Below are 13333 nucleotides of genomic sequence, written 5' to 3'. Positions count from 1 at the left end.
TTGTTTGCTATGAAATCGTATTTGTAATGCACGTCTACCACTGTTAAGTTCCAGTCTAGGATAATAACACTGCTTGTTTGCTATGAAATCCTATTTCTAATGCACGTCTACCACTGTAAAGTTCCAGTCTAGGGTAATAACACTGCTTGTTTGCTATGAAATCCTATTTCTAATGCACGTCTATCACTGTAAAGTTCCAGTATAGGGTAATAACACTGCTTGTTTGCTATGAAATCATATTTCTAATGCACGTCTACCAATGTTATTACCACATACTGGAACTATACAGTGGTAGACATGCATTACAAATAGGATTTCAGAGGAATCAAGCAGTATTAATACCCTATACTGAAATTTTACAGTGGTATACATGCATCAAAAATAGGATTTCAGAGGAAACAAGCAGTGTTATTACCCTATATTGGAACTTTACAGCCATTAATCAGATGACAGTAAACTAGCGACTAAAATACTGATAGTAAGCAGTCAATGCAATAGTGAAATCCAATATAGTTTCAAGATTTTGTCCTTGATTCGAATCTAAAATACTGTTATTACCCTAGACTGGAACTCTATAGCAATTAATCAAAATTACAGTGTAGGTTTGGTTTGTAAATGTCTTACCTTTGAAGCGTTTTCTTGTTGAAATTATTCTATGAAATTTTGTCTTGGTTTTGTAGGTGGAGGTCAGTGTGTGGTGTTTGTTTTTGAAAGTAGATCAAGCTTGGTGGTGGTTATGGAGTTTCGGTTTCGAGAGATGAAGAAGACACTTTGATGAAGACGGTGACTGAAGGGACGTTTGGCAGAGATGGTTAATTGAAGTCACAGGCTGGAAGTTACGTTTTTGTTTTTCATTTTTTTGAACGAAATTATGGTTTTGGAGATGGTAAAATCTTTGGGCTTTTTTATAAGTTTGGGCTGGGGTTGTTTTGGGTGCTTTTTGAGTTTTTTTTTCTGTTGGGCTTGATAGTGGCAGTGCTTGTAATTTATTGGAACTTCAACACTAATTTGTTATTTAATAAATGGATTTTGGGTGTGTTTATAAAGTGTTTTCCATATGGGGTTTTTTTTATAATTTCAGCACCCATTTTGGGTATATTAGTGAAGCTCCCAAAAATTTATTCCGCAAATCAAATATGAGATTTTGTTCTTTTATAATTAATAGCAAAACTTCAAATATGTTATAACTAAACATGTAACACCGCATTAAGTCAATCAAGCGGTCCGAGCACAACATGAAGTACAACTAAGCTGGCCTTAAATGTCTCGTCTGGCCCATTGTAGACCTAATATTAATAATAAGCAACATTTTGAAAAAAAGAAACAAAAATAAACTTAGACTAATTACAAATTTATATACACTAAATTATAATGGAAACGGATCAGAATGATAAAAAAAACTGTAACAGGAATGAATTTGAACAAGGCATTACCATAAAGTGCTTACAAGTAAAATCCTAAAATTGGAAAACGATAATACTCTTACCATATTTACATGCTTACTAACTTGTAGGAAACAAAACATTCTGATTTTATTTTTATTTTTTTTTGCCATTCCTAAAATGCTCTCTTGTACATAATCTTCATTCCGAGCAAGTAAAATTGTTTTTTTTTTAAATTATAAAAGAAACCAAAGGTTACCAAAAATAATATTGATTGAAAAATTACATCCCCATTTGAAATGGGGACATTTTGGATATATATCAAGACTAAATTAAATCAAAAACGAAGAAGGAAACCGAAACTGATTTTGAGAGGTTTTCCTTGCCTAATCAAGTATATATCCCCTCAAAGGCGCTCTATATTTCTTCCTGTATATATATATATATATATATATCTCCTCCTCTATAGAAACACCAACCCTACCCTAGTATACATCGCCTGCTCAATCAATCTTTTCTCTCCCTCCATTTGTTTTTTGGCTAGAGATATGTCAGACGATTCTAGTAGCACTGTTACAAAACAAAAACGCACCATAGGCCGCAAAAAGATTGATATCAAGAAAATACAGAACACAAGCTCCCTCCAGGTCACTTTTTCCAAGCGAAGAACCGGCCTTTTCAGGAAGGCCAGCCAACTCGGTGCCCTCTGCGGCGCTGAGGTGGCCATCCTCGTCTTTTCTCCCCACGGCAGGCCGTTTGTCTTCGGCCACCCCTCCGTGGACTCCGTCATCTCCCGCCTTGCAGGCACAAGCACCAGCGCTGACTGCATGCATGCGAGTGGTGATGACGAGGATACGCAAAGTAGTATAGTCCAGTCCAATCCGTCCCACTCTGGTACAACGTACCAAACAAGTCCAAATCAAGAAAGCCTTTCGTTGCGATTGCGAATTGGTGGAGGCGGAAGCATGGGACTAGTGAAGGAGGAGACACAGGAGGTGGCGGAGGAGTGGAGTGGAGGCCGTGGGTTTTGGTGGGACCAGCCGACTGAGAAGATGAAGTTGCATGAACTCAAGCAGTTCAAGACATCCCTAGAAGATATGAGGGCTAAGGTGGGCATGCAGTTGGATGAGATGGCGAGGCGTAAATTGGCTGCGAGGGATTTTCTGGGTGTATATCGTAATGGCCGCTGTGGTTAATGATCTTTGGTTTTCATGGAGGCGCGGTAGATTAGGTTAAAATGTGTTTAAATTTTATCAATTTCGTTTTGAGTTTACGAATTTTGATTTCGATTTGTTGTCATTTGATGTCGTTATTAAATTCTTGATTCTTTTGTTTTTGGTAAGAGTTAGATATTATTTGATGCTTTGACCATAAGCATGGAAAGTTTACTACACACATATATGGAATGTTTATTGTTCTTGCAAACTAACATTAAGAAAGAAAATCGCATGACCTAAATGGAAATTTTATCTCCAAAACTTGTATTCAACAACGGGTAATAAACGTTGTGATGTCCTTTGACAACACGCTTGCGTGCACTTTTAATGTCTCTTTGATGTTGTCGTACGTATCGATGCACGTTGTTTAAACTTATTTCACAATATTTCAAAAACTGAAACTATACCATTCTTTTAACATCCTATGAACATCCTATGAGCGTTGCAAATTAGGTTTTCACAACATGCTTTTAATGTTGTCATGTTGCTATACACAATGGAAATATGTGTGTTGTCAAATCCTAAATTTTTTTTATATATAAAAATATATATAAATTAAAATATGTGAATCCTATTCATTCAAATCGTATGATATAAACATAAATGAAATAGTAAAATTTAGCAATTCTTGATTAATGCATTCAACAGACCTATCTACCAAAAAGATCTTTTGGACTCACAGACAAGGAAGTTCAAATTTGAAGGCCATTTTATGGCTGCGCATAAAATAAATTCAATACAAGAGCAAGGCTCTAGCCCTAGTAGAGACAGAGAAATTAAAATATGTTGTCAAAATAATAGAAAATAAATTAAAATATTACTGTCATTAGATTTAACCCTACATCAACTAATTCAATGACCCTTACTACAACCCAGAGCACAGTATAATGACTATAATTCTTGACTACTTTATTGGTGAATTGAGAAAGCTATACACTTCTACAGCCAATGGGGAGGAAAAAGATAGATTACTGTGGACGAAGCTTTCTCATCAACCACTTCTTTCGGAATGCAGCATCCAGTGCTAAAAACATTCTGGCTCTCCCTTCATCCTCTAAAAAGTCACAGGCATCTAGTAATAGATCATCGTCGATGTCTGGTATAGACTTCAAGACACCAATAACCTTCTCTATGGATACAGATTCCTCTTTCTTTAGTTTCTTCTTCAATGAAGACACTGCGACTGCCATATCTTCTAGAGCATTAACGGCCTCAACTCCATCCGTTCTTTGTGCTTTTTTAGACTGTTGTAAGGTTTCTGGTATTTGAGGACAATGCCTTTTCTTTTGATCTGATAAATTCTTGACACTGCTTGAACCTAATGGTTTTCCGTGAGCATAATGTTTGTCAACAATAGGCATAGCTTCTCCATCAGTTTTTTTTGCAAGGGTTCCCTTATCAAGAGCTAGATTGCAACTTGAAGTAGCTTTTTTCAAAATTCTAGCTTCATTTCCACATATGATGCACATATCAGAATAATATGGCATAGCTTTATTTCTATACATACGAAAACTGGGATGTGCCTGCATTCATAACAAAGTAAGGTACAAGCAATAGACAGTGTTTTCCCTTTAATAATTAATCAAGAACAGTTCATATACCTTGATATATTTATTCCAGACCCGATCATCAGCTACCATCTTTTGTTCTGTTTCATCCCACTTAAACCCCCTTTGATCAAGCAGAATCTTAATGCTACTGTAATGCCTCCTAAATATACTATACCGGTTTTTCAAGACAGCCCTACCACGCTGAAATCCGAATTTCTCATTAAAAGATGTGATCATGGACACCCATGATTTCTTCTTGAAAGAGCGACCGGCCTTATTCCCTTTACACACCTCATCCAACATAAGTTCAACAAAAAATTGGTCCATAGTCTGTGACCACTCAATTTTAGGATCATCATTAATGGGATCTTGACAATCAATTCCTATTGCTACAAAATTTGAGAAACATTAATAATGTTGCAACACTGTTTGCAGATAATGATCAAATAGAAAATTAGCTTAACTAAAGATCACCAAATTGACAGTGATGAATAGCAATTTCTCACACTATACGTACCTTCGTTTTCAAAGTCTACATCATAACATGAAAGACTGTATCTTCCATCAGCAACTGCATGCCCACATATTATGCACAACTCGTTATAATATGAAACGACTTTTGTTCTGTATGGTTGCATTTCAGGGTGGGCCTGCATGGAACATATGCAATCTAACTGCAAAATAACTTACTTTGTGGACAGTGGAATTTAAAGATTTAGGTAAAATGGTGTACCTTGATATAGTCATTCCATACACTATCATCAGCTGTTATCATCTGTTGCGATTCATCCCATCTAAAATTACCCTGATCAACAAGGCTCTTCATCTCACTGTACTGCTTCCTCAATCTTTTGTATCGATTTTTCAGAATGTCTGTATCATACTTAAATCCAAATTTGGTATTAAAGAGTACAATCATATCTGCCCATGCTTGTTTCCTAAATCCATGACCAGTTTTGTTCCCTTTGCTCACTTGTTCTAGCAAAAGGTCAATGAAGAAGCTGTCTTGAGGTGGAGTCCAGTTAGCCCTCAAATGGTCACCGGTGCTAGAAAAACCAGAATTCATCCTTCACCTGCAATTTTAAGATTCTTGTCAATGAAAAGAACAGCTGATGCTAATGAAAATGCAATAAACTTAAAAGAGGTACTTAAGTCACAATTGCTCATACTGCCTAGATGAACACCAGATTTGTAGTTGTAAATAACCGCATGCTGCATTATATTGCTTTTAATGTCAAAATTAGACATTCATCCACAACCACTTAGACCAACAATGCAACCACCATCAATCTCACTGCTAACACAACCACCGTGCCGCTTTGTGCTACACTAAAGGCTCATCCATTGCCACCATTTGCTTATGCTATTGCCCCCCTTCCCCACCAAGACTGCCCACATAAACTTGTCCACCATTAGTCAAGACCCTACTACTCTCAGTCTTATAACTCTTTTTTATTTTATTTTTAATATTGATAAGATTCAGCCTTATAACTCCTGAAGAAATAATTTATTTATTTATTTTTTTAAAGTTCTTAGGGCTGCAAAATTATTTTGGCCACATAACTTTGATTGGATTTCAAATCTTCGACTAACCAACAACGCGTAATTGCTTCAAAACAATTAGATAGAAACCCTAATCCTCTGCTTGGTTGCCGAGAAACCGTTTCCGGACGATTTCTCAAGATTCAGAAAAATTAAAATTCACATACAAGCAGAAATCATATGGAAAAAGGATAAAAATCAGAACTTTGATAAAACAAGCAGCGGTGAAGAATAGAAAGTACCTGTTGGATTGGACTGGTCTTGAGCCAACGAACTGTGGGTGGCAAAAAAACGGAATAAGATTATCCACGGATAAGAGTGAGAAAACTGGTGTTTGGCTTTGGATTTGGCTTTAGCTTAATTTTAGGAATGGGCTAAACTAGCAGAAAAACTTACTTGCAACGGGTTGGATTTTGAGTTACTCAACCGAACCGATCAACCCAATCACAAAACATTTAGGTTGAATTAAATTGGCCTAAAAAATAATCATAAATCACTATATATCGGGTTGGATTACGAGTTGAGACTAAAATCGATCCAACTCAGCTCATGCCCACCCTTAATTGTTCTAATCAGGCCCGACCCTAACCCATAGTAGGAAGTGCGACATTCCTGGGCCCTAGATTAAGAGAGGGCCCCAAAATAATTTTTTTTACATTGTGAGGTCATATTCAACGCCAGCTGTGATGGTGATGTCTAGCTTTTAATTCAAGTCCTTTCTTATATAGAGATATATATAAAATAAATGATATTATATCTTTCATTTTATAATATTCTACACCCATATAGATTTTTCTTGTGTGGTCTATTTTCGGCGTCGCTTCAGGCCTTGAAAATCTCAGGGCCGGTCCTGGTTCTAGTCCCTCAAATCACATTCGTTAGCACCATTGGTCATATCGTCATATTTGTTACTTTTTATGTTAAATTTGGGGACCAAATGTAAAGAATCCACCATCAAACTGTAAACCCAAATTCCTACCGCCACTAACAAAGAACGATCTCTTGACCCAAACCAACTAACACCATATTAGTATTCTATCCCTTTTTTCTTTTAAGAGAGGTCCATTTATTTTACTCACCCACCTACTTGCAAGTGGCAAAACAAGTGTGATGAGTGGAGGCCCATAACATGATGTAGAAAGAATGCTCTGTTCTTTTTTCGGAAAATTATCTAGAGAGGGAGGGTGGAGGGTTGGTGGATAATGAACTAGTCAATTTTGCTCACCCCATTTAAATACTCAATCGGCGCGTGGGGGAAAGCGAATCTAGGGGTCATGCCATTTCCACCGCCCCAACAAAGTAAGAAGCATTCCGACGTCACCTAATTCCTTACGTGCGACACTGCTCATGCGAATAACACGCGTCTGACTCACTCACCCGTCTTGCTCAAAAACAACATCATTCTAAAAGTATAATGCACTCATCAAACTTGATCGGGGAATTTTGTTTCCGGTTAGTATCACGTTATCACAAATACCACTATTACTATCAATTGAATCGATAACTAATAGTTTTAATACTCTTGATGTGATCATTCTGAAAAACAAACTAGTATTTATATCATCTAGATCAGAGATGTGTTAAGTAATGTAACTCATATTTTATTGATATTTTTTATATCAACGATATACTATAATGATGATACTTACAGCATTCACTTTTTATTTAGATGTGACATACCCTAAAATTCATAGAGCAATGCTCGGACATGCACGTGATCAACTGAAGTAATCATAATTTAAAATACATTTATTTTTACTTTATTTATCTCTAACGTATAAGATCATCATGAAATTAACTTGTGATTGACCAGGCTATCGTCTACCCGAATTTCTTTTAAATTTTATCTTTTCTTCTTATTAGAATTTAATCCACATACCAAATAGTTCTCAATCCAAAACCATCTTATGCGTCCAGCCCAACCAAAAGGAAAAACCTAGTTCCGGCACACTGAATAGATATCGAAGAATTATTTTGCAAGTAAACTCTATCTTGGTGAATTTAACATTACTGTTATAAGAATTGCGAGCATACAAATGTAATTACCGAGTTATAAAATTGTCTATATCTCCCATTACGTGACAAAGAAATCTCTTGTAATTGCACACAACCATAATAGGGAAGAATGACTCCGACTCAGATTTCATCTTTTACGTATTTGCTATAATTTGCTAGGTTTTTTTTTTCTTCCGTACCTATTAATTTTCCCCCACCAACCTTATTAAGGATGTGGTTAGCAGGCACCTTCAAGTGTTGCCTCACCCGCCCGACACTGTTCTTCATCCTTGTCTTAAAGACAATACAAGTACAACTGCAAACCAACCGCATGAATTCTCTACTGCCATTTTTATTCCATTTTCATTTTTCTTAAAACAAATACGTTTTGTTTTGTTATTTACGATTATATTGATAGTTTAGTTATCTGCTATGCGTCAGCAGTCCGTTACACCCAAGGAAAAATAGGCCTTCCATGTTCAACATCCGTCTGGGCGGTATCAACGTCAGCTGGCCTTGTCTCTCGTTAGAGAGCTGAGAATCATTCCTTTTTATTGAGATCTGCATTTGAACAGTGAAGATTTCAGGTTTTATAATCTGGGTTCTGTTCAGACTTCAGAGCTGTGAAGCAACTGGAACTGGGTTCTGTTCATAGTTTTCCGCAGAGTTAGCTTCCTGTGAGTTAAAGTTTTATGATTTTGAATTATGGGTACTTTCATTTTTGTTATTTATTCTGTTGTTTTGGATTGGTTTTTGATGATTTTCATGCTAACTTTATATTTGCAAGGGACATGAATTAGTTTCTGTTTCATTTTTAAATTCAACTGGTCAAAGCTGAGAAATTTTATGCTTTCAGTTATTGGACTGATAGTTTCCTTCAGCTTCTATTGGCTCTCAGGTAGTATGCTTGTAAATTTCGATATTTTTCAGTATTGTTTCTGAGGCTAGCTCATTGTGTATGCTCAATGATATGCTTAAATATCTATTTCTGGTTGCTGGTGATTGAGAATTCTATTGCTACTGGTGATCATAGAGAGCTTCCTTGATTGCAGTTTCTAATTTTTCTTTTTGGATGTAATTATAATAAATCAGGGTTTGAAACTGAAGTCTGTCAGGAATACCAGGCCTAAATTTCCCTCATAGCTTTGTTAGGGGGGCTCTTCCCAGTTCGTTGGAGATGCAAAGATGGAGAAAACACAAAAGATCACTCAGTACAGAGAGAGGCTGGACAGGACACTGGCATCTCCTAATCTAACAAATAAGGAGGCCTTAAAACTCCTTGTCAAGAAACAGCTGATTCGTTCTTCCGAAAATGAAATTGGAGGTTGCTAATTATTTTCTTTTTGTGTTCTTTAATCAGCCACCGGTTGTATGCCTGTATCTTAAAATAGTGTAAGAAAATATTGACAAAAGCTAATTGTATTCGGCGAACACATAATAATTTTAGCTTTATGGGTCCTGCAGGATGTAATGAGAATGTGATAGAAGAAAAGACTGCTGAAGTATCCAATTTACTTGACATGTTGAGGAGTGCTTGCATTGTTGATGACAAGGGATTGACTACTTGTGAGACCACATCACATCCTGAATGGAAAGTATGCTATCTAATCTGCATTATCTTCTTCGAATCCTGTTTTGCTCTGGAACTGTTTTCTTGGTTATAATATTTTTCACTTTTTCCTGTATTGTATATGTGTGTAAGTCTGCTTGCGTCTCTCCCTGACAGCCACACCTATAAATTTACTTCTATTGAATCAATTCTGTAATAAGTGAGGCTGATGAGTTTCATTGTTATCATTCATAAAGGATAAGAGGTTCTGACTTCTTATGTCTGTGGTTGGGCCTTTACCGATGCTGTTTGAGTCTCTTTTTTAATATGTACAACTTCTATAACTTCAATTTGTCATTAACATTTTAAAGTTGTAAATTGTTACATTCGCATGTTTGAAACTTATTTCTAAAATTATAAAAATTTAATACAGTTAATTTACTTAAAGCATATTTCATATTTTAGTCTTGAACAGTCGTCATTAAACGTTATTGAATTTGTACTAATGAGGCCTTGTGACCCTTATATTGTGAAACTTACATAGTTGCAAATATACTTCATTCTACAGTTAAAACATGATAATGAACAGTTCCGTGTTATGTATCGCGAGGGAATCCAAGGCACTCCCTTTCATACATTACTTGTTGAAGGCTACGTAGACGGGTCTGTAGATGACTGTAAGTTAAATTAAAACACTTGAAAGTTCGTATGCCTCATGCTACAATGGTGAACTTTAAATAAGTCAAGTCTTTTTGAGACAAACAAGTTTCATTTTATTGCAGGTTTATGCGCCTCATGGGAGGCAGACCTTTACAAGAAATGGTAAGTCATTTCAATCATTGCATGTGCATTTCATTTATCATCTCACTTGTAATTAGATCTGGTCAGCTTGATGGAAATTTATGTTGAAATAGTTGTTTCGTGTTACCGAACGTGTCTGTCATCAATAAAATGTTGTGTGTATGAGAGACAGAGACAGAGATTACAAAAACTCTTATTCTGTAAGAAAGGAATTTAACTCTTATTTATACAATAATTTGTTTTGTATCCTTCTCCCAGGTGGCCTCAGTCTACCATTCCAACTTTCAAAATTCTCTCTGCCAAATGTTTGCAGAAGGTCCGGATTGGTGAACAGATTTCTTTAGTGAGGTTTGTCTAAAATAAGGCATAAAACCAAATCATATGTTAAAGATTCTTTTTTTTTCTTCCACTTATGAGAATGTTTCCATTCAAAATGCTGACTTTTATTTATATTTTTGGAAGAAAGGATGAAGGTTCCATGGCCACTTTCACCTAGGGAGGCTGTTGTACACTATTTTATGTTTGAGTACTTCCAAGAAGATCTGATTGTTGTTCTCTTAAAATCGGTAGTTAACTGAAATAGCCTGTTGACTTCAATTGTTATTTTGCTTTCCATATGTCCAATCTTCCTGGAATTCCAAGATAGAAACCTGAAAAACTGACTTTATTGCAAATCCTGTTTCAGGTCTCTGATTCGGAAAGCATTGATGGTGTTCGTGGTCTCACAAATGAGGAAACTGCTGGAGCAAAGGATTTGGTAAGGATAGATGTGGTGGGTGGCTTTGCTATACAGAAGGTTACCAAAGAAAGAAGTTACTTTCGGTAAGCTATGGCGACGTGAATGTGAAATTTGTTCACTTTGTTCAGTTGTTTGTAATTAAAGCCCTCAACATTGTCAATTTTTGTAGGACAATAGCAACTATGGATATAAAAATGGACTTTGTCCCGCCATCCCTTATAAATTTTTTCTCAAGGCAGCTCATTGGCAATGGTTTCCGACTCTATCAAAAGGTTATATGGTTTCCGGCTCAGAAATTTCCTTTGTCTTTCCATTTCCAAGATCCAAAGAGAGCCTTCAAAAAGGAAAGGGGTGGATAAATTTTTTGAATTTACATGTTGGCCATTTTGCTGAAACTGCATGGAAACATCGCTTCATTCTCATGACATGAGACTCAGTTTTTATCATTTTCTTCTCACATTTTCCAATGCTTAACACCGTTACAAACTTACAGGCAGTGTCTTCTAAGCTTAACTGTGATGGAGATTACAGTAAGGCCTTGGAAGGCCCGCTGTACACTCAGATACGTGAAGCTCTTTTTCCACTTAATGAACCAAACAGACCTCTGGAAGGAGAAAGGCTAAACAGTGACACGTCCAATCTCTCTGAAGAACATCTAATGAAAAATCAGATGAGTGACTTGAAGTTGGTGGATATGGATCAGAAAGTTGAAAATGATCAACCTGCAAGTGAAGCTGCCCCAGATGATGCACAAGTTCACCCTGTAAGTAAATTGATGTCAGATGATGCATTAGTTACTGGCAGAAGCACTTTTGGTGAGATTGAGGAGGTAGAGAGCAAAGACGGCTGGCAGCTTGAGAATCAAACATCCAACAGAGTTGCAGAAAAGGGTCTAGTAAATGGAAAGAGAAATGTTGTTATCAGTTCTGAGGTAGAACAAGCTTTAGGAACATTAGAAAAGGTAATTTATAAGGTTCGAAAAAATGGGTTGAATGCTCAAATTCGGTCCTCTTCTGGCTTCACCAATGAAATCCCCCGAAAGGAAACTGATGGAGGTAACCCAAAAGCCTTAGAAAGTGGAGTGTGTATAAGTGGTGAACGTTTTGTTGAAGCATCTAAAGAAGTCATTGAGAGGACTTTGCCTAAGTCTGTGACAAATAGCTCTGGCATTCACAACTTAAGGTAATTAATTATGTATATTATTGATCATAATCATTTCCTGCGCATTTTCCTAGAAATTTGGGTTCCGAATCGTATACCTTCCTTTAACACCATGATTTTATCTAGGAGCCAAAAGGTTAACCTTTTTTTATTTTTCTTATGTCCCAGCTATGCAGGATCAAATTCTCTGTCAAAGGAAGTTAACCAGAACAGAATAGTACCTACTTCCCTAGAGCAGGAACTTTCAATATCTTGTGATAATAACCAGTCTGCCTTGCGTTCCTCCAAAGATGGGACTGCAGAGGTACCAGTATTGGACTTGGATGATATTATGAACAGTACCACCAACCACATGAGCTCCAAGGCAAATGACATGGATGAAAGTGGCCCTAATAGAGCAAAGAAGATGAGGCAGCAACGAAAGCATCGGTACTGTTGCTTCAGCATGAATTAAAGACAGGCAATTTTTTTGGGAAGTTGAAAATGCAAGAGTCTTAGTTTTGTTAAGTCACTCTACATTGTAAGCCTAATAGATGACTGAAGAGTGGATTTGTAACATTTTACTTATAGAATGTTTAAATGTATAATACATTGTTTAGAAGGTCCACGAGGCAGTGAAGGATGTACCAATATCTTAGAATAATCATTTACATAATAAGTAGTAATGCAAAATTTATTTTTTAATATAGAACATGGGACTTGTTCTTTCATTGGTTCTGTGATGAAAAATATTGTTCTTATTATAGTTGAGAGTTGTGATTTGAGAATACTTTTTAGTTCCCATCATGAAAGTACTGCTAGTCCACTTGGATGAGCCATGCTCGAGAAATAAAACAGTGAAAATGGCAGAGAACAAGATGCTCACCTGGTCGTGAATCTTCTCTTGTCCAATTGTCTGGTAACACAAGATGCTTACCTTGTCAGTATGAACCACATAAGCATTTGACTGACAACAGACATTATCCTACAAAGAACAATAGAGAACTTGTACCACTGATCACTTCGGTTTTTGATTTTTGATTTCTTATACAAGCGATACTTGAGAAAGGGAAATCAAACTTAGGAACTCAGGTGCAAAGATAAATTCAGGTATTATACACATAATTTTCGCACATTATTAAATAAAAATAATATATATTTAAAAAATTTAAATAAATCTTATTAAAATATTATATAGTGGCTGAACTTATCAGTTTAATGTGCAGTAACATAATTTAGTAGCACTTGAGAGAACGAGGTAGACCAAGGGCAAACATTCCCACAAAAAAAGAAGAAGAAAAAATTGAACTCCCAAATTGATTTACGGTGAAATTTCTCTCTTCAATATTTGCTTTGGAGATGTCGAAACTAGCAAATTAATATCTATAAAGTATAAACTAATGCAACTAGAAGGGTCA

The 13333-nt window shown here is 36.2% G+C and overlaps 3 protein-coding genes across 7 annotated transcripts; 2 read left to right on the top strand and 1 right to left on the bottom strand.

Moving 5' to 3' along the window:
- Nucleotides 1–1930: 1930 nt before the first annotated feature.
- On the top strand, nucleotides 1931–2578 carry LOC110754975 (agamous-like MADS-box protein AGL62). The gene has a single exon (XM_021956110.2). The coding sequence runs from the start codon at nucleotides 1931–1933 to the stop codon at nucleotides 2576–2578; it is 648 nt and encodes a 215-aa protein (XP_021811802.1).
- An 803-nt stretch (nucleotides 2579–3381) lies between these two features.
- On the bottom strand, nucleotides 3382–6249 carry LOC110754972 (L10-interacting MYB domain-containing protein-like). Of its 3 annotated transcripts, none has more exons than XM_021956106.2 (5): nucleotides 5934–6249; nucleotides 4883–5222; nucleotides 4667–4799; nucleotides 4201–4532; nucleotides 3382–4122 (listed from the first exon to the last, which is right to left on the bottom strand). In XM_021956106.2, exons 2-5 carry the CDS (start codon nucleotides 5213–5215, stop codon nucleotides 3568–3570), a joined length of 1353 nt encoding a protein of 450 aa, XP_021811798.1. In that variant the 5' UTR covers nucleotides 5216–5222; nucleotides 5934–6249; the 3' UTR covers nucleotides 3382–3567. The 3 variants fall into 3 exon arrangements, with proteins under 3 accessions (XP_021811798.1, XP_021811797.1, XP_088112083.1); XM_021956105.2 differs by having other exon boundaries at nucleotides 4201–4538; nucleotides 5934–6248; XM_088255957.1 differs by lacking the exon at nucleotides 5934–6249 and adding an exon at nucleotides 5319–5528 and having other exon boundaries at nucleotides 4201–4538.
- A 1648-nt stretch (nucleotides 6250–7897) lies between these two features.
- LOC110754985 (polyketide cyclase/dehydrase/lipid transport superfamily protein) lies at nucleotides 7898–12627 on the top strand. 3 transcript variants are annotated; one of them, XM_021956125.2, is made up of 12 exons: nucleotides 7898–8363; nucleotides 8543–8584; nucleotides 8779–9010; nucleotides 9151–9281; nucleotides 9804–9912; nucleotides 10018–10057; nucleotides 10295–10384; nucleotides 10503–10602; nucleotides 10722–10858; nucleotides 10945–11047; nucleotides 11269–11957; nucleotides 12105–12627. In XM_021956125.2, the coding sequence occupies exons 3-12, from the start codon at nucleotides 8872–8874 to the stop codon at nucleotides 12388–12390; spliced, it is 1824 nt and encodes a 607-aa protein (XP_021811817.2). In that variant the 5' UTR covers nucleotides 7898–8363; nucleotides 8543–8584; nucleotides 8779–8871; the 3' UTR covers nucleotides 12391–12627. The 3 variants fall into 3 exon arrangements, with proteins under 3 accessions (XP_021811817.2, XP_021811816.2, XP_021811815.2); XM_021956124.2 differs by having other exon boundaries at nucleotides 8474–8584; XM_021956123.2 differs by lacking the exon at nucleotides 8543–8584 and having other exon boundaries at nucleotides 7899–8363.
- Nucleotides 12628–13333: the final 706 nt, after the last annotated feature.

The sequence above is a fragment of the Prunus avium genome, chromosome 7, assembly GCF_965620075.1.
Source record: "Prunus avium chromosome 7, drPruAviu1.hap1.1, whole genome shotgun sequence".
Classification (NCBI taxonomy): domain Eukaryota; kingdom Viridiplantae; phylum Streptophyta; class Magnoliopsida; order Rosales; family Rosaceae; genus Prunus; species Prunus avium.
This window is presented reverse-complemented; position numbering and strand designations above follow the sequence as displayed.

What these genes read in the sequence shown, in the direction of transcription:
- LOC110754985 (XM_021956125.2), top strand. Translation starts at nt 8,872, where the DNA reads ATGGAGAAAACACAAAAGATCACTCAGTACAGAGAGAGGCTGGACAGG. An exon ending in TTGTTGTTCTCTTAAAATCG is followed by an intron (nt 10,603 to 10,721) that starts GTAGTTAACTGA and finishes ATCCTGTTTCAG; the next exon opens with GTCTCTGATTCGGAAAGCAT. An exon ending in TCTGGCATTCACAACTTAAG is followed by an intron (nt 11,958 to 12,104) that starts GTAATTAATTAT and finishes CTTATGTCCCAG; the next exon opens with CTATGCAGGATCAAATTCTC.
- LOC110754972 (XM_021956105.2), bottom strand. Translation starts at nt 5,215, where the DNA reads ATGAATTCTGGTTTTTCTAGCACCGGTGACCATTTGAGGGCTAACTGG. An exon ending in TATGGAATGACTATATCAAG is followed by an intron (nt 4,800 to 4,882) that starts GTACACCATTTT and finishes TGTTCCATGCAG; the next exon opens with GCCCACCCTGAAATGCAACC. An exon ending in TCTGGAATAAATATATCAAG is followed by an intron (nt 4,123 to 4,200) that starts GTATATGAACTG and finishes TTATGAATGCAG; the next exon opens with GCACATCCCAGTTTTCGTAT.
- LOC110754975 (XM_021956110.2), top strand. Translation starts at nt 1,931, where the DNA reads ATGTCAGACGATTCTAGTAGCACTGTTACAAAACAAAAACGCACCATA.